The sequence below is a fragment of the Terrapene carolina genome, unplaced genomic scaffold (assembly GCF_002925995.2).
Source record: "Terrapene carolina triunguis isolate 2854851 unplaced genomic scaffold, T_m_triunguis-2.0 Scaffold402, whole genome shotgun sequence".
In the NCBI taxonomy this organism is placed as follows: Eukaryota; Metazoa; Chordata; order Testudines; family Emydidae; genus Terrapene; species Terrapene triunguis.
Window position 1 is genome coordinate 1,725,278 of NW_020664753.1, and position 26,110 is coordinate 1,751,387.

The 26,110-nt window shown below is 49.4% G+C and overlaps 1 protein-coding gene across 1 annotated transcript in view; it reads left to right on the forward strand.

Moving 5' to 3' along the window:
- Positions 1–26,110, forward strand: part of ARHGAP22 (Rho GTPase activating protein 22) — a 246,096-nt gene that overhangs the window by 179,990 nt on the left and 39,996 nt on the right. Inside the window, exon 4 of the mRNA XM_024210355.1 lies at positions 10,482–10,610. Within this exon, the coding sequence (XP_024066123.1) occupies positions 10,482–10,610 (129 nt within the window). The remainder of the gene's footprint in view (positions 1–10,481; positions 10,611–26,110) is intronic.

Sequence of the window (26,110 nt, forward strand, 5' to 3'; positions counted from 1 at the left end):
CTCCCACACAACAACGGGTGTTTGATTTTGCAACATATTTTCCCCCAGTTTTGACACACAACGGAAAAGGTCTCATGGAGAAACCCGTCAAACCCATCCCAAGCCCCAGGCATAGAGAGTCCCTAATTCTGTGACATGTCCTGCGGTAGCTTTTCAGCAAATCCCCCTAGGTGGCTATATAAATAACTTGCGTATTTCTTTAGAAAAGGCTGCTGCTATGTTACCCACCAGAACTGAGACAGATAATACCGTTAGGCTCCTGTAGCTCATCTGTTTCACTCGACTCTTTCGGTGTATTTGAAGAATCCCAAAGCACTTTAACAAAATACTTAACTCGTATCTCGGTTTCATAAGTTTTGCAAAGTGTGATCGAGAGCAAAACAGCAAGCCAACCAACTTCCAGAAACCCACTCTAGCAGCTCCTGGATCAGCTCTGCCTCAAACGGATTGAGTCAAAACAAGCGTAGGATGGGACATTTACTGCAACAGCATGTCACCTCCTACTGTCCATTCTCTGGTCGGGTCTCCACTGCAAAGTTCTGCCAGCATAGCTATCAGCCGGAGGTGTGAAAAATTCTCACTCCTCAGCGACTTAGTTCTGCGAGCAGAACCCCGGGATAGACATGGCTCTGCTGACAGAAACGTGCTTCTGTCAGGTTAGCTAGAGTCACCTGGGGAGATGGTGTTACTGTGTCTGCAGACAAGCTGCTTCTGTCAGAACAGACAGCATCGACAGTAGGGGGCTGTGCGGCCATAGCTATGGCAACATGTGCTCTGTATTGTAGACATAGCCTTAGCTCTTCACAGAGCTCTTCCAATCCACATGCCCGCTGCTTGTTCCCCTATCCCTGCCGCTCCCTCAGGGCCTTCCTGCTCCTCGTACTTTTTTCAGATGATTTCAGCCTGTCCTAATGGAACTTTCCAAGATCAGCTTCCTATTGACCTCTCATCCCACGGATGCTTCTGTTCCCAGCAATCCTTCCCTTCTGTCAAAGGGCCAACATGCAGAATAAACAGCAGTGGAGAGGAAAAGTCACCCACTCCACAATCATCCCATTATGGTTAGAGATGGGCCAAAATCCCACATCTCCACTCCTCTAGCTGTGGGTTATCTGGATCTGGGTATTGCAGCCTGAGTCCATCTCTAGCCATAATGGTGTTTGGTGGGGGATCAATGCCAGCCATAATCAAAGACAGTGAGTGGCAGAATTGAAATAGTTGCTCATGTGACCGTCCCAAACACTGTGACTGACCTGCTCCATAGCAACCGTGCATCTCCTGCTCGCACTGGAAACACCTGATAGTTCATCTGTCCTTTTCTGAAATCCAAGATCAAGGCTGGTTTTGTGCCACTTTGCAGAAACAGATCCCCCAATCTAATCAGCTAACCTTGGAAGAATTCGTTCACCTCATTGTTCACCTTCTCTTCTTAGCAATGCGATCTTCAAGCCCTGAATGTGTTAGTCGCCTTGCTGGCACAAAGAGCAGGCCCGAAACGAGGAATCAGTGCAGCCCATCTTTATAGCTGTGGATACGAGTTTTGCCCATTTGTCAAGATCATCACTGCTGCTTGCCTGATATCAAAGGCTGTCTGTCGCAGCTTCCCCACAAATCATCAAGATGTGACCATTTTCCTCCTCCTCTCCCCTCCGCCCCAGCCAACACTTTGATATGCAGCCTGTGGCTTCCATTCACTTCCTACCAGGTTGCAACAGTACGTGTGTGCGCACGCGCCCATGTGTAATGCAGAAATACACACACACGCACACATATACATGCATATACAAATGCTCAAAACCTCTGATACACAAACATACACGTAAACACAGCAGAGCTTTGTGAGTAATGGGGGAGTGGCAAAATCAGTTGGAAAAATTATTCTGAAAATATAGTGGAACCCTTTAAATACATTCAAATATTACTCCGTCTGTTTGCTCAAACATAGGCATTAAGGTGCATGCAGTTCCAGGCATGCACACACATGCAGACCTAGATGTGCACACACACACATGGGTGTGCAAATACACACAGACACATTCTAGGTTGGGACAGGCAAAGCTTAGTGGATATAAAAGGAATGTAGCTGCCTCTTCATCCCAACCTTGAACTCTACCTGACCCCAAAGCTGTACTGAACAGCAGAAGTGTTCTACTAACTATCCCTTTATTTTCCATTTCCATGTACAATGGGCCCAATCCTGTTCCCACTGCAGTTCTTGCTGTTGATTTCAGTGGCGGCAGGGTTGGGCTGTGTACCTTCACACGAATGGGCGGACTCCACCTTTCTAGTGCTGGCTCACAAGAGAACTTCTTGGAAAAGCCAAGCTCGTCGTGGGTGCATGGCAGGTGAAGTCATGCTGCGGTGGTTGGAAAGTGGATGAGGAATGACTCCAGGTGTGTGAATCTATTCTTGTGATTATCCCTTGTGGGAAATAGCTCTGTGAAGAGAGACACCCAGTGGAGCTCCTGCTGTAGCTAGCTTGGAACAGGAGCACAGAGCAGGGCAGTTCCGATAGGGGGTGATGGCAGACTTGTGCTTTGTTCTGTAGTTCCTAGTGAATTTACTGCTGGTTTCACAGCTCTGGAGATATAAAGAGGAACAATGGTCCAGTGAGAAGACAGAAGGATGGTCCAGTGGTTAGCTTGCTGGCCTGTGACTCAGGGTTCATGGCCTTGGTTCTGCCACTTACCTGCTGTGTGACCTTGGGTAATTCACTTTGTCTGTCTGTGCCTCGGTTCCCATCTGTATAATGGGGTGATAGCCCTGCCCCGCCACACAGGGGAATGTGATGATAGATACAGTAAAGACTGAGATGCCCAGCTACTGTGGTGATGAGGGCTGTATATATACCATAGATAGATCTACTGAACAGTGCAGCACTGGCAATTTTAGAGAAAGCTTCCCCTCCATGCAGGCCAAGGGACCATCTCTAGGAGTCTGTTCTCCTTGCTGTTCTGTCAAGGACTTCTGTATTGAAATGGCAATAAGGGCACCAGTTCACCGCAGTTGCCGGCGTGGCTTTGTGATGTGTTGTGGATATCCACTTGCTGACAAAAGCTTTGAGGTCACCAGCCAGCAGCTGAGAACACTGCTAGCTAAGATCACTCGGTTACCTAGAGATGAAAGGCTCCATATCCCATTACCAGTGCTCCTGGGGCATCCAGTCCCTTAAGGTAATGTGGATCTAACCAAGAGAGTGGGTGTTGTGCATGAATGGTGCATTTATGGCTATTTACACAGTGACTGCTGACATTTACCAGGGTACACAGAAGCAACAAATCTATAGACTCCCCAGGCAGGGCTGGAAAAGCGTTCATGTCTGGTGACATCTGCAGATCAAGCCAATGTATCCTGTTGTGGACTCAAGCATGCTGGTGGAAAGCTTCTATCTAAGGTACATCTGTGGCCCCCCATTAGTGCAGTACCTAGAGCACCTCACGCTTGATAATGGATTTATCTTCACAAAACCCCTGGGAGATAAGGCAGGGCTATCATCCCCATTGTAGGCACAGAGCGACCAAGGATGGTGTCCAAGGTCACACAGGAAATTGAACCCAGGTCTTCCAAATCCTAGGCTAGTGCCCTAACCACTGGACAGTGCTTCCTTTCCTTCCCCTCTGTAAGTGCAGGCAAGACCGCCCCGTCACCCACCCCCATTGAGCTGCCCACACTCCCAGACTGTGTTTGTAACAGGATTCTTTATAAATCTAGTAGTGAAAATGACTCTTAGCCAAAGCGCTGGGAATGCCTGCTGTGGTGAACCCGGGCCCAACTAAGGAGAAATGGCTGCGTGTGCACAAGGGCCGGTCGTATTTGGACAGGAGATTGATTAAGGATGTTATGAGAAGTTCTGTTCAGGTGGGGATGGGAGTTGTTGTCTGTGTTTACCTGTGTCTACCTGTGTCTTCCCCCTACATGAGGCAATGCAGTCAGCACCCAGTTCATTCCGCACAGTAAGAAGTAATGGCTGTACACAGTCACCTTAAAGCAGGGGTTCTCAAACTGAAGGTCGGGATCCCTTAGGGGGGTCAAGAGGTTATTACATGGGGGGTCACGAGCTGTCAGCCTCCACTCCAAACCCGGCTTTGCCTCCAGCATTTATAATGCTGTTAAATATATAAAGTGTTTTTAATTTATAAGGGGGGTCGCATTCAGAAGCTTGCTATGTGAAAGGGTCACCGGTACAAAAATTTGAGAACCACTGCCTTAAAGTCTCCACTGAGGGGAGTGGACAGCTCAGGGCTAGACTATTCTAACTACTATGGGCTTGAATTTGTGCCCTGAGCATTGCAGCTGAACATTAGTTTATATTAGCAATGGACCCTTTCCACAAAGTGCAGATTCCAGTCTAGAGCTGAATGAGGACTTTTTGATAAGCGTTTTCAGTTCAGCCTGTTACAGAGAGAGATGAGGCTTGAACTCAATATCTGGATCCAAACTTCATATAGCTATAATGAGCAGAACTGAAACAGCCAGGTCCGAACATCGCCAGACAAAGAAGTTTGAATGCCAGATCCTAATCGGAGTTTTCCCAAAGACCCCGGGGTGTTTGGATTTGTACCACTATAAAGATAGTTTGGAGCTACAGACTTTGATCTGAAACCCCAGAACCAGATCCATTTTTGGCTCGGGGCCAGGAAAAGGAGCAGCTGTGAATTTCCGGCTAGGATCTGGACTCCAAAAGTTTCTGGGGTTCTAGCTCTGTGGGTTTGAATCTCGCTACCATCTCTAGTTCCTGTGAATCCCAAGCCTCCCAAAAGCTGATGCATATTACAACACAATAAAGACACATGTCTGACTCCTGCCCTTTGCTGGACAAGTAGTGAAGTATAATTGTCAGAGACTCTGGGGAACCCTCTAACCTGTCCTGCTTGCTGCCTCTAGGCTGAGTGAGAAGAGCCAGGAGTGAGTGGGAAGAAAAGGAACATGTCCAAAATGTCATGACAGAAAAGTCCCCTGTAGATAGGGTAGCAGGCACTCCACTGTCGTGCATGAGCCTTAAACTAACATGTCCTCTTCTAACAACCGTTTCTGAAGCACAGTCTATTTTTCTGCCCTGTGTGCAACTGTAATTACTCTGCCCATCCCCATGTGACTAGTGATGATGGGTTTTCCCGCAAACAGCTGTAGGTTCACAACCATGCTCCTATTTAGAGTACCCCTAGGAACTGTCACTCACTTTTCACAATTGAGCTCCCAATTAGAGTAAATTTGTAGGCCTAGTTATCACAACAGGAGATTGTAGCCTGATCCTCCTGAATCCAAGGACAGGGTCCATGACAGTTGCCCAAACAAGCCAAGACCCTTGAAAATGAAGCTCCCTTTCTAAAAATATTTACTCTGTTGGGGGAAGCTGGGTTAGACTGCCAGCAAATAGCCCCTGCTGGGAGACCAGGCCATTTAAAAGCCGTCTCCTTTCTGATGGCTGGGGTGAGAAGCCCAGCCCTGAACCTCTGCTTTTATGTGCACTGTGGGCTGTGAGAGGCCACCTACTAGTGATCTGCACTCCAGCAGGGAATCTGGCCAAGGTAACCTGTTGATCCTCCAGCAGAGGGCCTGGAAATTGGGCTGGGAGAGACATTCTCTAAGGTCCTTGTCAGGTGGGGTGTGAGAGTGAGGCCTGTGGACTTTGCAGTAGCCCTGGTGCTAATGGAGGAGTCGGGCTACATGAGGACCTCCTCATCCTTCATTTTTCTGCTCTGGCGGGTGTGTGTATGAGGGAGAGGGTATCCTTGAGGCACCCCTGCATCCAAGCATGGTGATGTAGAGCCTCCTCCTTGAGAGCCAATTCCCACTAATGCAGGGGTGGGCAAACTTTTTGGCCTGAGGGCCACATTGGGGTGGCAAAACTGTATTGAGGGCCGGGTAGGGAAGACTGGGTCTCCCCAAACAGCCTGGCCCCTGCCCCCTATCTGACCCCTGACTGCCCCCCTCAGAACCCCCGACCCATACAACTCCCCCTGCTCCTTGTCCCCTAACCGCCCCCTCTCGGGACCCCCCGCCCTAACCACCCCCCGGGACTTCACCCTCCATCCAATCCCTTGCTCCCAGTCCCCTGACTGCCCCGACCCCTATCCACACCCCCGCCCCCTGAGACTCCCACGCTTATCCAACCCCCCCCACATTCCCTGTCCCCTGACCGTCCCCCAGAACCTCTGACCCATCCAACAGCCCTCTGCTCCCTGTCCCTTGACTGCCCCCTGTGACCGCCCACCCCTTATCTAACCCCCCAGCCCCCTTACCATGCCGCTCAGAGCAGCATGTCTGGCAGCCGCGCCACCCAGCCAGACCCAGACACGCTGCCGCGCTGCTCGGCAGGAGCGCGCAACCCCGCCGCCCAGAGCGCTGCCCGCGCAGTGGCATGGCTGCGGGGGAGAAGGGACAGCAGGGGAGGGGCCGGGAGCTCAAGGGCCGGGCAGGACGGTCCCGCAGGCCTGATGTGGCCCGCGGGCCGTAGTTTGCCCATCTCTGCGCTAATGCCTATCTCCTGCTCTCTAGCCCAACCGCCAAAGCTGCAGGCAGCAGCAGCTTTGGCTTCTGTTCCTGAACTCTTGTCTCCCTTTGTAACCTGCGAGACTCCCAGTTACCATGGTGATGGGTACGAGGTCAGTGCTTCGAGTAACAGTCAGGCATGAACACTAAGGTAGGGACGTGGGCTCCCCGAAGGTCAGCAGGAAAAGGGCAGGTAGGTTGTCTAGCCCAGGGGTCGGCAAGCTTTCAGAAGTGGTGTGCCGAGTCTTCATTTATTCACTCTAATTTAAGGTTTCATGTGCCAGTAATACATTTTAATGTTTTTAGAAGGTCTCTTTCTATAAGTCTATGATATATAACTAACCTATTGTTGTATGTAAAGTAAATAAGGTTACTAAAAAGTTTAAGAAGCTTCATTTAAAATTAAATTTAAAATGCAGAGCCCCCCCAGACCAGTAGCCAGGACCCGGGCAGTGTGAGTGCCACTGAAAATCAGCTCGCGTGCTGCCTTTGGCACGCATGCCATAGGTTGCCTACCCCTGGTCTAGCCTGTCGTCCGTGGTGGGAGCGGGCAGGGCAGGTTACTCAGAAAGCAAGCGACTGAAGGGAAATAAGAAGTGGCTTGTCGCAGGGCGAGCTGGCCTTTTACGAGGGTCAGGGCTCAGCTGCACCTTTGCCATGGTTAACTTGTCTCCTCATATGGAGGGGGTGAGTGTTGAGGTCATCTGACTATACCAGGCCGGGTGTGGGGTTGGGATTGAGAGGAGAACAGTGGGAATCCCTGACCTGACCTTTATAAAGAGTGGGAGGACAGGTGTGGGGCTGGGAAGAAGCAAAGCAGGTGGCATCAGATAGATCAGTTCTGACCGTCAGAAGGCAACAAGCAGGGGGCATAAAAACCAGAGCTGTATCTGGGCTTGGTGCCTGATTCTCCTCTCTAATAGGAATCCTAGTTCATAGACTGCACAGGACATAAATCATCTGAAAATCCACACTTTGAAGCTGGCTAAGAGGCTGGTGTGAGAAGAGTCAGAACTAGGCTGCATGTGGGGAGGGGAACCCACGCTTTAATTTCGCCTGCAGTATCTACACTTCCATGCTGCCTTATTCTATGCGCTAAGATTCCATTGGCTTCTTGGTTCAAGTTAATTCTGGTTTAGAAAACAACAAAACCCTAGGAGTTTGGATTCATGCGGCCCCTTTCGTTTTGCAAATCAGTGCCCAGCCTGTGAGTTTGTTTAAGCTAAGCAACAATTAATAGCAAGAACAAGCATTTCCTTGGCTTACAGGCAGCTTGTAGCCCTTCCAACACACTCCCTTCCCCAGATTAACTAGGATTTAGTAGGTGTAAATTCTGTTTATATTAAGGTAGTTCCATAGAAACCAGCGCATACCATCGTCCCTACTCTTATCTCTGAATTCCCTGAACAAGCAATCTTGGCAGCTCAGCTCAGGGCGACAGTTCCTGCTTTTCCAGTAGACCTAATATTCCAGAGACAAGTGAGTACGGAGGTGGCAGTGATGGAACAATAAAGACACTGTCCACAGAATCAAGTCAAACGCAGTCTCTTTGGAAGGGGGAAACTCCAAGCCATTAGTGACAGCTGATGGTGTGACGTTGTGCAGTCTACATGGTTTTATAAAAATATAATAATAAGTCAATATAATGTAACTGGGATAGATTTAGAGAAAATACGGTAATAAGTGAATGTAACATAACTGGGATATGCTTCATGCAAAAGGTCTCTTGTAAGGTATCATTACAAAGCTTATAATCTACTGAGTATGATAATCTGATTTGTATCAATGTACCACTCTTGTATCTAAAACTAAAAATATAAAACATAACTCTGAGGGCCTATTGTAATTATGTAGAGTGTGGGCCATTAAGGATGGTTTGGAATCTTGATGACTCCCATTGTCTGCAGATGGCTGTATTTACCTTTGAGTCTTCCTGTATATGTGTGTGCTGGCAAGTGAGTAATGAAGTCTTGCAGTGACATGTGATCATGTCACCTGAACTGGAATCCATCTTTAACCTGGTGCTTTTCCAGTGAGGGGGGGTGAAAACCCAGAGGGACAAAGAGTTCCCGCCTTATGCAAAAGATATATAAAGGGGTGGAAGAGAACAGAGAAGGAGAGGAGCCATCATGGAGAAGCCCCTAGATAACACCTAAGCTGGAACAAAAGCTGTACCAGGGGAAAGAATTGTGCCCAGGCCTGGAAGGTGTCCAGTCTGAGAAAAACTTACTGAAGCATCTCTGAGGGTGAGATTATCTGTATTTAGTTTGATTAGGCATAGATTTGCGCATTTTATTTTATTTTGCTTGTGACTTACTTTGTTCTGTCTGTTACTACTTTGAACTACTTAAATCCTACTGTCTGTATTTAATAAAATCACTTTCTATTTAGTAATTTACTCAGAGTATGTATTAATACCTGGGGGAGCAAACAACTGTGCATATCTCTCTATCTGTGTTATAGAGGGCGAACAATTTATGAGTTTGCCCTGCATAAGCTTTATGCAGGGTAAAACGAATTTATCTGGGTTTAGACCCCATTGGGAGTTGGGCATCTGAGTGCTAAAGACAAGCACACTCCTGTGAGCTGTTTTTGGGTAACCTTGCAGCTTTGGGACAAGTGATCCAGATCCTTGGTCTGTGTTAGAGCCAGACAGGAGTGTCTGACTCAGCAAGACGGGGTGCTGGAGTCCTGAACTGGCAGGGAAAACAGAAGCAGGGGTAGTCTTGGCACATCGGGTGGCAGCTCCCAAGGGGGTTTCTGTGATCCAACCCGTCACAGATGGGTTGGCCAGTCTCTTCAGCCTCTAGGTAGAAGTTGCTCCAGTACACCTATTGTGTGTCCTCATGTGGGCCCTCACTGGAGTGTATCCAAGTCTGGGGCACAAGGTGGGGGGGGGAGGGGAAGATTCCCACTGACTGCAGTGGGCATTGTGTTGGGCCATGTGTACTGCAGCAGAGAGGAAAATTGGAATAGGAGAATGGGCATGGATGGTGGTAGTCTGAGCATCCCTGGGTGAACGGCATACAGGGCAGGCTGTGTGTATTTGATGTCCTGGCCAATAGCTTTTCTTGTGTGTCACCCGTCAATCATGTATGAAGTAGAGGTAGGCCTGGATCTGAATTTCAAATTGGACCCCATCCTCTGAATTTCAGACAGGAGAGTCACGTTCAAACCTTAGCTCCCTAAAATGCTGGTTCTGGGGTGGATCCAAAATCAAAAGGGGTGAGAATGTGGGGGCGCAGTCTTCCAGCTCCAGATTCAGAAGTGGCTCCAGATGTTGGAAATCTCATGAGAACAGCTGGTCTTGTGAGATTTCTGCTGCTCAAGTTGTTAAAATCTCATAATCTCTCAGTCTCCAGGCTCCTTGATGACAGCTCCAGAGGTTCCAATGGCCATCCAGCCTAAGCCTGAGCTGTAGATCTGGTTCAGCTCAAAGCTGGAGTCTAGATTTGATCTGGATCCTCCTGGACATGGCAGGTTTCGAATTCTGCCAGTACTCTCATCATGCAGCATGTCTAGCTTTCTGATTTGCTCCCGTGATGATCTTGATTGTTAAATCTATCACTGGGGTAATCATAGCCAGATGCCCACACCTTGATTCCTCTCTCTTGCAGCATGTGAAGCCTACAACTAGATTGTCCAGCACCATCTTCCCTCTGGCCCCCACTCTCCATATCTCAGCACAGACGTGCATAGCTGACCTCTGGCAGGAGGGCCGGGCTGCACTGTCCTTAGGATAATGCAGCTTACACCCATCCCCTTGCATGTTGGCGAGCCTAGCGGAATGTTCTGCCAGCAGCACCCACTGGGACACTGGCATCACACCAGGCCACGGACCTGCGCCCTACATGATCCTGTACATCAGTGCAAAGTGGGCACCAAGCGAACCCAGCGAGGCTGGATTGGGTGAGGCCAGTCGTGATCTTAGAGACAAGGGTTCACTCCTGGGCTAGATGCTAACCAAGGTGTATGTTTTGTTTTTTCAGGTGGTGCGGGAGACCGAGAAAAGATGCCTGTCAATCACGAAGCCTTCCTGCTCATGGCTAATTCCCAGAATGAGATGGAAGATTGGGTGAAAGCCATCCGGCGGGTCATATGGGCTCCCTTTGGTGGAGGTATTGCACATAGCTCACATGCACATAAATTAGAACTGTTGCCTCAAGGTAAAACATATTCTTGTGATACTAGGATACGTGGAAAGCACAATTTGGGGGCGGGGGTGAACCCACATTTCTCCTCCTCTGCAGTATGTAAAACTGCCCCCATCAAAGAAGCTGATTGGTGAAAGAAATAACATTGTATTATTATTATTATTATTTTAACTCTCATTGTTTACAGCTATTTTATTCCCTTGTCCCTGACTCCGCCTCCTATTTCCTTTTTTGCTGAGAAGGAGGGTGTCCAGTCACCTCCTTTCTCCACCACTGGGCCAGATGCCCATTTCCATACTCTCAGGATATCTGAAAGGCAGCATCACCTTCCATTTGACAAAGATAGGGCCCGATCCTGCAGCCTGTTTGCAAGTGAAGCTCCCATTGACTTTAGTGGGTGTCTTTGTCTCTGTAAGGACGGCAGGGTCAGACCCAGGACACCCCTTGAGAGGGTAATCAGTGTTGCCAACTTGTGTGATTTTTTTTATCTCTAGTCTCACGATTTTGATGTTTTACCTAAATCCCCTGCTCCTGGAGCCCTGTGATTACACAAGACTTTTTAATGCTGAGATTAAGTTTCTGTCCCTCCTGGCTGTGGGGAAAAGCTTGAGAATGTGACCCCTGTCTATCCGGAAGGCTCAGCCATCACAAGGCCAATAAAAAACTCAACTTTTTTTTAATCTCATGATTTTATGCCAATCTGCTGATTTTGGCGGGGACTGACTCATGTTTTGGAATGCCCAGGTTCGGCTGTATTGAGGAATGTCGGGAGCCAGTGGTTGTCTCACTGGTAATGTCTCCCTTCCTCTGAGGCCTTGCCTACCCTAGGCAGAAGCATCCAGATCCTTAAGGGTATTTAGGTGCCTAACTTACATCAACATCAATGGGACTTAGGCACCTAAATACCTCTGACAAGCTAGGCCAAAGGCCTTGCTGCCTATCTGACTGTGGTCTATGCTTGCTGTATCTGTACAGTGCCCTGGAACAGTTGTTGTACCATGGGCACAAGTGTCCATTGCAACATCTAGGCCTCTGCCCCAGTTCGGCTGGATGTAATCTAATGTGCTGCGGGGTCCCCACAAGCAGCAGGATGCACTGATTCAGCTGCTCCTCCTAAGCCCAGCCCGCAGTGCCATGCCCACATTTTCAGTTTACCCCAAAGACGCCTCCTCCAAGGATGTCAGGAATCCCAGAATGCACCGGTGCAACCACAGCTAGAGATTGTGCTTTTAGTGGAGCCTGCGTAGGTCTGTTAGAGACTACTTTAGCTGGGCCACACAGCAAACACTGCAAGGAAAACTGAGACAAGCAGCAATTCAATGCAGGAGATGTCTCTGTGACAGTGTCCTCCTCCAGTGCAGATGGCATCAGTGCTCCTGCTGTCGTGTGTTTGGGTATTTTTATTGTCAAAGTGACCAAGGACTTACCAGTCTCATGAAATAATGCTAGGCTGACATCTACAGTTAGGGGTAAATCCACTGGCTCTGGACTCAGCATTACCAACCCTAAGGAATCCAAAGATCTGCATTTAGGCCCAAAAAGCTCAAGATTGATTTCAAAATCAAGAGGTTTTTTTAATACATTTTGGGGGTTTTTTCGCTTGGCCTTCTGGTTTCTGAGCCTCTGAGGTGCACACAAGCTTCCAAGCTATACTCTGCAACTATGAGGGCTAGAAACTTGTGGGGGGTTTTAAAGAATGAAATCTGATGTTCTCCCATAATCCCATGACTCCAGGAACTGGAGCTCTAAGAAAAAACACCAACTATCATCAGACTGAGAATAAATCATGAGAGGTGGCAACACCGTAGACTAGGAGCTGGATAATAAAGAAGGAAAGGCAGCTACTAGGGATGTCAATGAGAGCTGGATCAGGCCCTGTAATAATATTAATATCTAGCTCTCATCATCAGTAGATCTCAAAGCACTTTACAAAGGAGGTCAGTATCACTATCTCCATTGTACAGATGAGAAACTGAGGCATAGAGCAGGGCAGTGACTTGCCCAAGGTTACCCAATAGGCCAATGGCAGAGCCAAGACTAGAACCCAGGATTCTTGAGCCCAATTGCACTGTCCTATTCGCCAGGTCAGAGAGCCATTACAATTTAATTGCCAAGCAGTTGAAAATTTTTTTGAAATTCTGGTAATTTCACTTCAGCTCATTGACCAGTATTAATTTTAAATAATGCCTAACCCCATTCTGGCTATCATGCCTGCCTGTTTTATCTATGTCTCTCTTCCTTTCCCTAGTACACCTCTACCTCGATATAACGCTATCATCAGGAGCCAAAAAATCTTACCGCGTTATAGGTGAAACCGCGTTATATTGAACTTGCTTTGATCCACCAGAGTGCGCAGCCCTGCCCCCCCGGAGCACTGCTTTACCGCGTTGTATCAGAATTCGTGTTATATCGGGTCACGTTATATCGAGGTAGCGGTGTATTTATAGCACGCCAATCACCAGGAGATCTAGTCGCTACATTCATTTCTGAAGTATTTCATCAGGCTTTGAGGAAATGACCAAAGTCACCCACACCCCTTCCCTGGAATCAGAGCAGGGCTCTTTGCATGTGGTATTTCAGCCTAGCTCACTATATGGGAAGGCTGTAAACAAAGCTGTCTCTTTGTGTTTTAACCGAATAATTTTAACTCCGCTTCACTGCCACCGCTCCTAATTTGAGAGCCAAGTCTTATCAGTCGACACGTTTTAATATTTGAAACCGGGAAGGAAAAAAATCAGGCTTTATTATTAATATGTAAATATCCAGCCCTGGAGAAGGTTGATAGGATGTGAAAATGAATTATGCCAAGATAAAAGGGGCGGCTTAGCCACACGCTTTCATCTTTGCTGAGGTATTGAAGAAAGTCCTAAATCAAAGAGGATGGGGGACATGTTGGTGCGGGCACACGAACCGGCACAGCCTTTCAAAAAAGAATCTGAAAACTCCCCAAAGCTGCTGAGGATCCCAAGTCATTAATTGGAGACAGGTGCAGACTTAAAAGCCACACAGAGTTTATGCTTTGAAACAACTTTTAAATTTGGCCTTAAAATAAAATCCGTGGGCTCCTGAGCCTGTTGGAGAAGGCTGGCTTGCTTAGGGCCCATGTGGTTTCTAACAGGTTCCCCTAGCTTTCAGGACCTGGGATCCGTGCGTCTAGTCAGTTGCAGTCAGAACAGAGGTTTTTGGGAGCTCAGCTTTGGAAAGGAGTTGTGTGCATTGGGTTTGTTTGTGGCTGGTTTTTATTTTAAAGAGCAGACATTTAAAATGAATGGATACAGCTGGGCTGTGAAGTGTTAGCCAGGCTGGATTAAAACTCCAGCTGACTCTGCCTCACTCTCTCAGGAACAAATCTCTTGTTTGCACCACTGCCGTTCACGGAGTTACTCTGCATTTAAACCCCGTAGCCAAGAGCAGAATCTGCCCACTATGGGGCACCTGTGTGTGGCTCCATGACAGACATGCAAGTCAGACCCACAAATGCTGCTTCATGCCTCCCCTCCTTGCCAGTAGGGGCGCCCTTCTCTTTAGATGGAGAGTTGCCTCCAGTCCCCAAAGTCCTGCTGTTTTCTCCCTACTGTCCCTTACAGCGTGTTTGCTGCAGCACTGCAGAATGGTGCAGTGTGGGCTAGTGGTTACAGCACAGGCCTGGGATGCAGGGTACCACGGACTTGCTGTGCAATGCTGGGTTTAGCTGCACCTCCCAGCATCCACCAAAGCCAGCTGCGTGATGCTGCTTTGACAGAGGGGAAGGGTGAGGTTATCACGTCAGTGGGCATGGTAATACTTGCTCATTCCAGCAAAAGCCAGTGAGTATTGGCTGCTTTAAGCAGGGCCTGGCTGGTTGTTCACTTCCCCCGGGGTTCTTGTTCCTTCATTGTCTCACCTAACGAAGTCCCACTCAGGTTGGCTGAGGGATTGAAGCTAGGGCCTGTGTTTCTGAAAGCATGAGCCTCTATTGCCTGAGCTGAAAACCCAGGCATGGGAGCTGTGAGGCTGCAGCTAACGTGTAGACCTCTCTGCTGGATCAGTGCTAACTTGGCAGAGAGCCAGACTGCTAGGCTGGGCTACACGGTTATTTATTTCCTTTCCTTTCTCTTCCTCCTGATCTCTCTGGACATGGGTGGGTCCCTGCTCCCCTTGCTCTCTCCCCCCTCATACTCCCTGTTCAGTCTGCTACACCTGCCCTTCTCTTCCCCCAGCAGCCCAGCTCACCCCCCACCCCTGAGCCTGGCAAGGTCTGGCTAGCTTAGATAGCATCTCATCTCCACACTAGGCCTTTCTGCTGCTGCTTCTGCCTCCTGGTCTCCTCCCACACCCCTCAACTACACAGATCTCCCTGCTATGGAGCTGTTGCCATGGCCAGGAGCATGCTTGCCTGAAGCAGAATGAGCCAGCCCTGCTTTAAGAACTTGCCTACACCAGGAAACTGACAGGAGTAGCTCCAGGTTTGGCCTCTCTGTTCTGCAATACAGCACTTTATTCCAGGGTAATTAGCGTGCTCATTCTGAAAAAGAGCGTCCACCCAGGGAGCTCTTTCAGTCAGTTGCCCCAAGTAGACAAACCCTAATTCGCTGAGACCCTCAGCTCAGCCGACAGGGGAACCTTGGCTCCAGATCCTCTAATCTGGGATCTGTCCAGGGAAATGCAGGAATTCCCAGAAACGGTGGGGCAGCTGAGTGACCTGCCTGGAGCAGCTGGGTCCCTGTGTCTGTGTCCTCACTGCTGACATGGGGATCGCCCCACCCAGGCTGAATTAATGACTCTGCCTTGCATGGAAGTTGCTGTTTGAAGGCAAAACACGGTTATTCTGGAGTGCCAAATATTCCCATCAGACTCACATGCCCACTGGGAAGCTGGGCAGTTTAGTGGCTAGGACACTGTGCTGGGATTTGTCGGGGGGTTCAGCTCCTGGACTAGCCCTAGACTCAGTGTGATCTGGGGTAAATCATTTAAACTGTCTTGTGCCTCTGTTTTCCTTGTGTACAATGGGGATTTCCCGGTGCGACTGTTGTGAGCACAGAGTCCATTCATGATTGTGGGTGCACACGGTACTGCAGCGATACAGGCCAGGTAGATGGCTCCTCTTATCTTCACAATGCCAAGTGTCATTACACAGCTGAGATGCTGCCCCGGAATTGGAGGCCAACCTCCTCTAGCGTTGTTCCGTCCATGTCTCTGTCGTGCAGGCACCGCGTGTGCCAGGTTTTCCTTCCTTCACATGGGGCAGGGAAGGGCACGCTGGGAGGCGGGCTAAAACCCGGTTTGCTCCCTGAGCAGCTGCTGGGTGTTTGCCTTGCCTCCCCTGTGTGGTGTTATCTCTGCACAGAGATACAACTGGCGCCCGGCTAGTTTTATCAGTGTTTGTTCTTCCAACCCAGAGTCAGTGTTGTCTGATGGTGGGAGACAGACTCAGGCAATGGAAGAGGAACAGAGGAGGGGTCTGTCTTAAGGGAATGGATGAATTCAGAAAGGTCCACCTGGGACAAGAAGAAGGACAAAATATCTATGAGGAGGTTATGATCAGCTTAACCCCAGTCAGTATTTGTAGCAGCAGAAGTCAGGATCTCCTCTTTCAGATAGGGAAACTGAGGCACGGGACTGGGAGAAGACTGAGTCAGGTATGGGGCCTAGCTATCTGCACCTCCCCCCACCTCCAAACACAGCAGTCTGCTCAGCATCTTCTTTGTCTCTCATGTCTGCCCCTGGGATATGACAAGACCTGACTTACCTAATATCTAAGGTACCCCTATGGGCTCATTGTCATAGTGTCTGGGCACCTCACTATGTATTTATCCTCACAACACTCCTGTGAGGCAGGGCAGGGCTGTTATCCCCATTGTACAGATGGGGAAACTGAGGCACGGAGAGGCCAAGTGACTTGCCCAACATCACACAGGCTGTCTGTGATGGATCAGGCCTAGATCTCTGGCTAGCACCCTCACCATGGGGCTGTCCTTCCCTTTGGCTACTCTCTCTGATCTGTACTAGAGAAGAGACAAAGATGGACCCAGTAATCAGACCCTGCATAGACTTCAAATGTGCAGAAAGCATGAGTCCTGGATCTGACCCTGCTCTGGTACACTGCAGAGGTGGTTACGGCTACTGGAACAGGGCATATAGACTCTTACAAGGCTAAGACCATGCTTGGGGTGAACATCAATGGGACTTGTGTTCCTAAGTGACCTAGGGGGCTTTGACAGCCCTGAGCCCTAGAGCAGGGGTTCTCAAACTGGGGGTTGTGACCCCTCAGGGGGTCGCAAGGTGGTTACATGGGGGTCGTGGGCTTTCAGCTCTGTGGAGCTGACAACCCTGAGCCCCCATTAAATTAAATTACCCCCAGTTTTAATTTATATGGGGAGGGAGGTGTCACACTCAGAGGCTTCCTGTGTGAAAAGGGTCACCAATACAAAAAGTTTGAAAACCACTGCCCTAGAGCTTACTGTCTAGAGATGAACCAGAGCCGTTCCATTTCTCAGGGCTTCATGTGACACTCCTAGGTTTCTGCCCTGTGAGGTTCACTCCCTCCACACGTATGACTTGTAAGCTTCCAGAAAACAATTGACCAAGGGTCACGGTGGATTCTCCATCACTGGCCATTTTTAAATCAAGATGGGATGTTTTTCTAAAACATCTGCTCTAGGAATTAATTCAGGGAAGTTCTCTGGCCTGTGCTACACAGGAGCTCAGACTTGGTGGTCACAGTGGACCCTTCTGGCTTTATAGTCTATGAAGCTATGACTTTGCAACTCAGCTCAAACACCCAAGCTTTGCCTGGCTTCAGATTGAGATGTGTGACAGCTCAGGAATATGGAAGGTCCAGAGTAGTGCCCAGCAGTGTGGGGCACCATGTGAAGTGTGTTAGCACCACTCCAACCAGGGAAGGACACGCGCCCCCAGAACCTTGGAGCTAAAGGCTGCCGATGAGGCTAGTGTTAGTGCTGCTGCAGAGAGGGGAGACAATGAACGAAATCCCTCAGGTGCTGTAAATTGGACTAGCTCTATGGCTTCCACCAGCTGGGGGCCTGGCTCATTGTCTCTTAGCTCGTGAGGTCATGGGCACCAGGGGCCAAGAATGGTGTCTGCTGGGCAATATAGTAGCTTCAGTGTACGCCACAGTGCTGCACGTAAGTCCTTAGGGCCCATGAAAGGACAAGGGCTTGTACTGTGTTAGAGGGCATGCTGGACTCGCCCACAAACCAGAAGGTCCCTCTATTGGCTAGAAGTAGTAGTACCTTGCTTCTGTGCCATGTGGCCTCTTCTGCACTACTGCAGTGCTAGTAAATTATTAATATGACAGTAGCTCCTGATATAGGAGTGTTCTAACAAAACGTCTGAATGCATATATGTAAATAAGGTACCAATAGATGGCACTCAAGAATGTGTAGCATAGTGCCTGGATTTTGTGGGACCAATAACATTTCTTGTGCCCTGCAAAGAGGTTCCTCTTTACATGGAGCTCTTAGCAGCAGCCAAAGGCCTCAGGCCCTATTGTGCTCGGTGAACACAGAAATGACAATCGCTTCCATGAAGATAGTCTGACTGTAAGCACAGTTTTTCCCAAAAGAGCCCCTATTGCGTTACAAACTCTCATCAACAGGCTCATATGTATATTTGAACCTCAGCCCTCTACTGGAGACAATCAGAACTGCTCATCTCTGTTTCATATGCCCTTTACTGCTGATGGTGATTCTCCTCTAGATCAAGTATGAGGGAGCCTGTGTTCATCAGCAGACTGATCTGAATTCCATTCCTGTTGGCCATAGTGTGCCACCACCAAGTGATAACAGTGAAATCTTAGATGGCCACAAATTTGTTACATTAGACTGTGTAATGTCTGCTTCCAGCCCTGGTGGGGGCAGTGCCTGGGGGGCTGACTCAGAAGGGGAAGTGCCCCCCGACTGAGTCACCCACATCACTTCCTGCCACACTCTTGGTTTCCCGCACAGGCCTCCTCTGCGAGCACTGGCCATGTTTGTGCTAGGTTTATGAAAGCTGACAGACTCAAAGCCCCCCTGGCTCTCAGAGCAGGCCATGGCAGTGGGTGATTAATAGGCCAAATATGTACCTGTGGTGTTTCTCAGCTTGCAGGCAAGTTTTTTAATATCTCTGTGTTGTTTCTTTGATGAATATTGTGAGAATCTGTGTTAAAGGAGAAAGTTAGCTAGCTGCCTGCAGGCGGCAGATTTAACCCTTTGAGAGACCCTCCAACCTTTTCAGCTCCTCTAGGACCCTCATAAGTGCTGGAAGCTTCCCTCCTCCCCCCCCCCCCCCCCAAGTAGTAGACCTTCAGCTTTACAGTCCACATCCTCCTGTTATTTTTTGGGCTGCAGGTTTGGCTGCCGTGGCCCACTCCGTCCTGGGCCGCTGCTGAGACGGCTCAGAAAAGTTTTGTTAACTTATTTAAACAGAAGTCCTCATGTCCTGGTTCAGGAATGCCTGAATGCCACAAGAAAGGGCAGCTTCCCTGCTCTTTCCATCCCCATGATGTTTGAATAAACCTCTGAACCTTCCAGTGCTTTTCAAGCTCCTCTGAGGTTCTTTCTTGCTTGCCGCTAAGGGCTCTGGCTGGAATCCAGCTGTTGCCCTAGGGGTGAAAGCCACTCTGTATCTCTGTGCTGTAACATTCCTGACCCATCCAGGCTCAGTGTCCACTTGGGTTTAAGCTCCAGGAAGTTGTCCTCCTTTTTCCTGATTCCCAGGTTAATGCTGGTGGAGGAGGTACAGGAACTGCAGCAGGCAGCTCACCTGTGTACAGGAGTTTCAGGGGGAGCAGCAATGGGCCTGTTACTGATCTGATTCTGATCTAACTTTACAAATTCTAGGAGAATTGAGCATGTCAGTCCTGAGACACGTTTGTTCCTGCCTCAGTAGTAAATGCCACCTGAATAAGAACCTGTGCCGCTTTGTGTTGTTATTAAAATAGCAAGCAGAGGCCCCATTTGGCTGTGTATACCCCTAGTGAGAGCTCACACTCAAAATAGACCAGACAGATAAAGGGTAGGAAGAAGACCTAAGGCATAGAGAGTGACTTCCCTAAAGTCATACAGCAGGTCTGTGATTAGAACCCAGGTCTGACTCCCAGGCCAGTACTTTAGCCAGTAGACCAGTCTTCCTCCTGATTCCCAGACTCCTCCGCTGGCCCTGTTATGCCCCAGACTGCAGCACGGGGCACAGTGCTAACTGTGTGTGTTCTCTTCCCCACTACCACATCCACCTTGTGGGGGAATTGACAAGGACACTGACTGAGCCAAGGGTCAGTCCTCATTTTCAGCATCAAGCTGGACATTGCTGCTCACGTGGTTTCTCAGTGCAGGTCGGTAGCTTCCCCATGAGCAGTGAGTGACTCGACTTCGCTTGTCCCAGTCTCAGAGAATAGGATTTTTCCTAGCTGGACAGACAGGGATGCAGTGGAGTTAGTTGCCCACAAATGTATTTCGCAGAAGGCAAGCTATGAACACCTTCCATCAGTCTGGATGGAGAGCACCACTGGTAAATCAGCTTCCCTACCCTCCGGTGAGCTAGAGAACTATTAGTAGGCACAGAGCAGTCACACAGGGGAAGTCTCTGGCAGAATTGGAAATGAGTCTCCACTGATACCCAGTTCTGTGCTTCCTTCTAAAGGGAAGGGAAGGCAAGCAGTTCAGAATCAGTTCACACATGGGAGGAGTTCGGGGCTCCCTTGTAAATGCAGATCTCAGAGGAATCATCAATATCTATTGCAATCTTTTTGCAATTCAGAGTGCCAAATGGCAGCCGTTCCAGGCTCCCAAGCACAAACAGCTCCATAGCTGGGAAGAGTAGGTTACTGCATTGCATGTCATGGTTACGCTAGATTTTTTTTTTTTTTACCCTAAACTCACCCTTCACATATAAGGACGGAGGTTTTGGTTGTGCAGTTATGCTTTGTGTTCGTTGCAACTTAAATATAGATGTAAAAGATAAAAGACCATGCATGAAAATTAGCAAATGGATCGGATTCTCTTGCTGAGCCTGAAGGATGTAGCAAAGTGAAAGGATGAGTGTGAAATTGACTCAGCAATGAGAGGTTTATGGGGGCATGCTACCAGCAGAGCCAGACACTCCTGAGGTTTGGTTTGGAGAAGCACTCCAATGATCACCCCATTCATTTCCCAGGTACCAAAGCTGCTAGGGTCTGGGGCTCTGGCAAGGTTTGGGGGCACTGGTTTGGATTGGTACTTTATGTGAAGTGATCTACATAGCACTGGTCTGAATAAATACTATTCCCTAGCTCTTATCTATTGCTTTTCATCCCCAGATCACAAAGCAAGTTACAAAGGAGGTCAGTATGATTATCCCCAGTCTGAATATGTCCAACTTCAACTTCCAGCCATTGGGTCGTGTTAAACCTTTGCTTGCTAGATTGAAGAGCCCTTTACCAAATGTATGTTTCCCCATGTTGTTATAGCATTGTGTGGAGAATCAAGTTTTCCAAGGGATATTTGCTCAGATCAGATCGCTGCCTGTTAACATGAAAGGTATTTTTATGTTGCTCTCGACATTTCATTCTCCAAATATTTCTTCTTGTCATTGTTTAGAGAGAAGCAGACTAATAAGTGGCTAGTTTTGGCACGGCACTCTGCATGTTGTGGCTAAGCAATGCTCATGGCTGTTTATCATCTTTTTGTTTTCTCCATGCAAACAGTTATAAGCTCAGTTCAGAGAATAAGCCGTGCAGAGTCCGCTGCAGTGTCATTTACTGTGCTGTTTAATGAGGCTCCTTCCCATCATACTTCAGAGAGATGGAAAAACTGTTTAGACAGGATTAGTTGAGTCTCCCCCACTGCTAAGGGAAGATGACCAGTGATATTTAATAACCTTTCAATGTTTGCGCCGTGTCTCATGTTTGTCCTAAATGCAGGTCCGGTTGACACTGCTGAAAATCAGTGTGAGCTGGTTATTTCAGTCAGCATGCAGAGGACTCTTTACTCTGAGGCTTTGATTTTCATTCAGACACCAGTAAATGGCTCCCTGGTCCAGAATACTGGCCCAAGGCGGGGTGGAGTTTTGTTAAGAGGATCTGTCCCAAACATCTGGGAGAGCAGGGAATAGAAGGGAATTGTTCTGTGCCCAGGGAAGGAGGATTGCTAGATGATTTTCTGCTGAGTTTAGCAGTATGACTGATCGTCCTTAATTATTTGACTGCCAGCTTTCCGTTGGCATAAGGAAGTGACCTATCCACTTGAGTTTGTCTGGGATAAGAGATGGGCCTGAAGTGAAAATCCTGGATCTGAATGTGCCCAAACTTTGAAGGAGGTCAGATCTGGATTAAAACTTTAAGACTGGGCCCTACCTCTAAAACAGGGTCGGGCAAACTTTTTGGCCTGTGGGCCGCATCGGGTTTCGTAAATTGTATGGAGGGCTGGTTAGGGGAGGGGGTCGTGGCCCGGCCCCCACCTCCTATCTGCCCTCCTCCCCGGGACTCCTGCCCCCATCCAACCCCCCCTGTTCCCTGATGGCCCCTCTGGGACCCCTGCCCCATCCACACACCCCCACTCCCTGTCTCCTGACTGCCCCCGGACTCCCGCCACCCCATCCACCTCCTCCACCCCATCCAACCCCCCATCCTTCCTGACTGCCCCCCCCGGGACCCCTGCCCCCATTCAACCCCCTGTTCCATGCCCTCTGACCGCCCTGACCCCTATCCACACCCCCGCCCCCTGACCACCACCCCAACCCCCCCGCTCCCTGCCCCTTACCATGCTGCCTGGAGCACTGGTGGCTGGCGGCGCTACAGCCGCGCCACCCACCTGGAGCCGGGCCACGCCGCCACCACCATGCAGCACAGAGCACTGGGTCAGGCCGGGCTCTGCAGCTGTGCTGCCCCAGGCACTCACAGCCCCATGGCCCAGAGCATTGTGCCGGCGGCGGCAGAGGGAGCGAGCTGAGGGCACGGGGGAGGGGGGACAGCAGGGGAGGGGTCGGGGGCTAGCCTCCCGGGCCAGAAGCTCGGGGGCCGGGCAGGACTTATGCCTCTAGCCCTGGAGGTTGCTGGTTCAATACCTGGTGTTTGCCTTCACATTTGCAAACCCCTCCCCATATGGCTGGGCCCCTTAGTTGGTTCTGTCCTGTGGATTATCCTGCTCAGTGCTTCACAGTAACATTGGGTAGCTTCTGTGGGGATGGCTAAAGCAAATGTGGTGCAGCCAATAAGGCTGCTCAGACTCTACCTGGGTTAGACCATGTGAGAAGCTACAAATTAACCTGGAGCTGAGCGGATGTCCCGTGACTGACTCAGGTGGGGAGGGATGCATGTCTGACGTCTAGCACTTGGTATTCAATCAAAATGTCAGGTGGGGGCAACGGACTGTCTGTGGGGCAGCTAATAGCATGAAGGGACCAAGAGCATGGCATGCAGACAGCAACTGTTGCTGAGTTCCCCCGGCTATCAGGAACAGATCTGACAAGCAATTAGAGCATGAATATATTACACAGCCTATAGGGGATGCCTTTGTTAAAACTTGCGACCCATAGTTAGCTGTTTACACAGGCTGCAGCATGGAGGGTGAGCAAGATCCTACCTGCCTGTCTGTCTCTCTTTCCCCTTGCTGAGGTTGCTGGCTAGCTCTGCATCTCATTGGATATTTCAAATGCTTTCTGCACAAGTCATAATTAATGCCGAGTCGTGGAGCTGAGACCAGATGTGCTGCTGAGATTATCTCCCAGGGCAGACCGGCTGCTCTCTGCTTTCCAGCGTTGGGTGCATGGAAGGCTGCCAGTGCTGGGACTCAGAATGTGTCTGATGCCTGAAGTCAGGACTTTCTTTCTCTGCCGCTCCTGCTGTCTGACGCTGCCTGGCTTCTGCTTGAAGCTCAGTGCCTGCCATGTAGCTGAATGCTGCACAAGAACCAGAGGTACGCAACAGTTTTCCAGAGCTTACTGTTGTTATGGTTTCCCTTTGCTAGAGGAAATGCAGATTTTTGCATTAATACTTGGGTAAGCTCAGACACAGGCTAAATATAACTTCAATCTTTACAGAGGTAAAACAGTGAGGAGGGTATGGTCTAGGGCCAGAAATGCTGTCTTCACCCCCAGACCCAAAACTAGCTGCTAAGGAAGTTTTCGGTGGAGTTTTTTGCAGCTGAATTTGTGTGTGTGTGTGTACGTATATGCATGAGTGAACATGTCTTAACACGTATGAATGATGGTCTTTTGTTGAAGGGACTAGAACTAAGGAGATCAGAGTTCAGTTCCCAGCTCCACCAGGGATTCCCTGTTTGACCTTGGGCAAGTCTCATAATCTCTCTGTTCCTCCAGTCCTGATAGTCGTTGTGTCCCTTTCTCCCACTCTGTCTGACTTGTCTAGTTAGAGCATAAGCTCTTAGAAGCAGGAACTTCCTTTGTGTGTGCATGTGCGTGCAGTGCCTTGCACAATTGGGCCTGTAGCTTACTGAAATACTAATGATGTGCACTGGAGGGTGTGTGTTGATGTACACAAGTGAGGAAAACGAGTATGTCTGTGCATGATGGTGAATGTGTGTTTGTGTCCACATGCGTGGAGGTGAGCATGCATGATGGTGTGTGGGATTGAGGTGTGCGTGTGTGTGTGTATTTGTGGCTGACCCTGTGCCCATCCATGATTTTGTGTATGTGAGAGTGACAGATGGGGGGGTGGGAGGAGTGTATGAGATAGAGCAGATGTCCATATGTGGGTTAGCATATATGTAACCCTGTGCAAGCTCTTGGGTCTGTGTGTGTTTGTGGTCATGTATGTCTGAGGCTGACAGCTGTGTGTGAGTATGCATGTCCATGCTGAGAATGTATGTGCATGCAAGGATGAGCACGTGTGCTTGAATCTATCTCCCTGTGTGTGTAATAACACACTCACACGAATGTTAGCTACACACATCTGCTTTGATCTTTCCACTCTGAGCGTATGCTGAGTGTTGTGTTCTCCTGGAGCAGCGATCTGAGCTAAAGGGAACCAAGATCTGCCTTACTTGTTTCTCTCTGTAGTTTAGTTGGGATGGAGAAGAATGAAACCAGGAGGAGGATATATTTCCTGCCCACTGCATGTCTGAACAGCATGTTTGAATGCATAGGCACTGTATGCCTGGAGCTGGTGGGTGAGCTCTTTAGACAGGGACAGAGAGCCAGTCTGTGAGTCAGTGCATCCTTGCTGGCTTGGTTTTCTGCAGAGATCCACCTAACTCTTTAAAGAACAGAGGCAGCTTGTTGGAACTCCCCACCCCCCAATTGTTCTAACCCATTTGTCTGGTATCTATTGGATCTTCCAGAGATTAAAGATGTGGTCCCAGGCATGTTCTTTTACTGCTTTGAAACCAAACAAAACGCCTGACTCTAGATAAGGATAGGACAAGAGGAGTTAACTGTTTGGGTGCCAATAGCTTTGGGCCTGATTTCTAGTCTAACCCTGGCTGGCGGGTCTATAGGCTGAGTGGCATTGGCTCCCACATCTGCTGGGATGGGAAGAGAGAGCAGCGCAGGGCAGTAACGTCTTCCAACCGGATGATCAAAGACTGAGAGCAAAGCGCTGCCAAATTCAGCGGGAGCTGCAGGCACCGGTGATTAAAAACAGGCCTGAGCCTCCATGAGCCAACGGATTGAGCTGTGTGGAATTGGCTCCTAGTTTGCTTTTTGTTTCAAAGTTAGGACAAAGCCAATCCAGCCTTGGGGTGGGGGAGGCAAAGGGACCATGTGGCTGCCTCCTTTTAACAAGCCCTTGTTGGGCAGGGCTGGATGAGCTAGGAGATGCAGAAGGGAGACCAATTCAAAGAGAGTACGGTAGCACCTCGCTCTGTACCCTCCACCTCCGGTGGTGTGGAATGCCATGCCCGGGCTCCGGATCTGAAAGCTCCAGCTGACACTGCCTGGGGGTGTTAGCTGGAGGTCAGTAGCAGACCCCTGAACTGCTGTATGGTCTAGCCATTGGGGGCAGAGCATAGTGCCACATTGTGTGTATGTGTTTGGGGCAGGGGAGAGGCCTCGAGTCTGCTCCGGAGCAGCAATAAAGTAGCTTTAATCCCATCCTCTCTGTCCAAGAGGTGGCCGAATCCTCACCTCCTTCCCAGCAGTGTCCATATTGCCTCTTCTCTTCCTCCCAGCCTCACGCGTGTAGCCAGAAAGAGAAAAGGCCCTGAAAATTACTGGCAAGTTATGTGGGGGGAGGGAGACAGGCAGGGAGGAGGGAGAGGGATGTGTAGGCATGGGGGTGGGGAGGGAAGAGATTTCTGATAGAGGCTGGAGCTCCCTGGCAGGAAGACTGCCGTCCTGTGACACTGCCTCCGAAGTCTCCCATAGCTTGAGCATCCTGTGAACATGGATCTCCTTTCCCGGAAGAAAGCGATTGTCACACAAGAGCCTCAGTTCCAAGAGGAAGAGGTGTGCTTGTGGGAGATAATGGGAGATGGAGCCTTTCATCTCCTAGCTGCTGCTTAGAGCCTGGCAAAAGCCAGAAATGACTAAGGAAGAGGGGGAATAGTCTG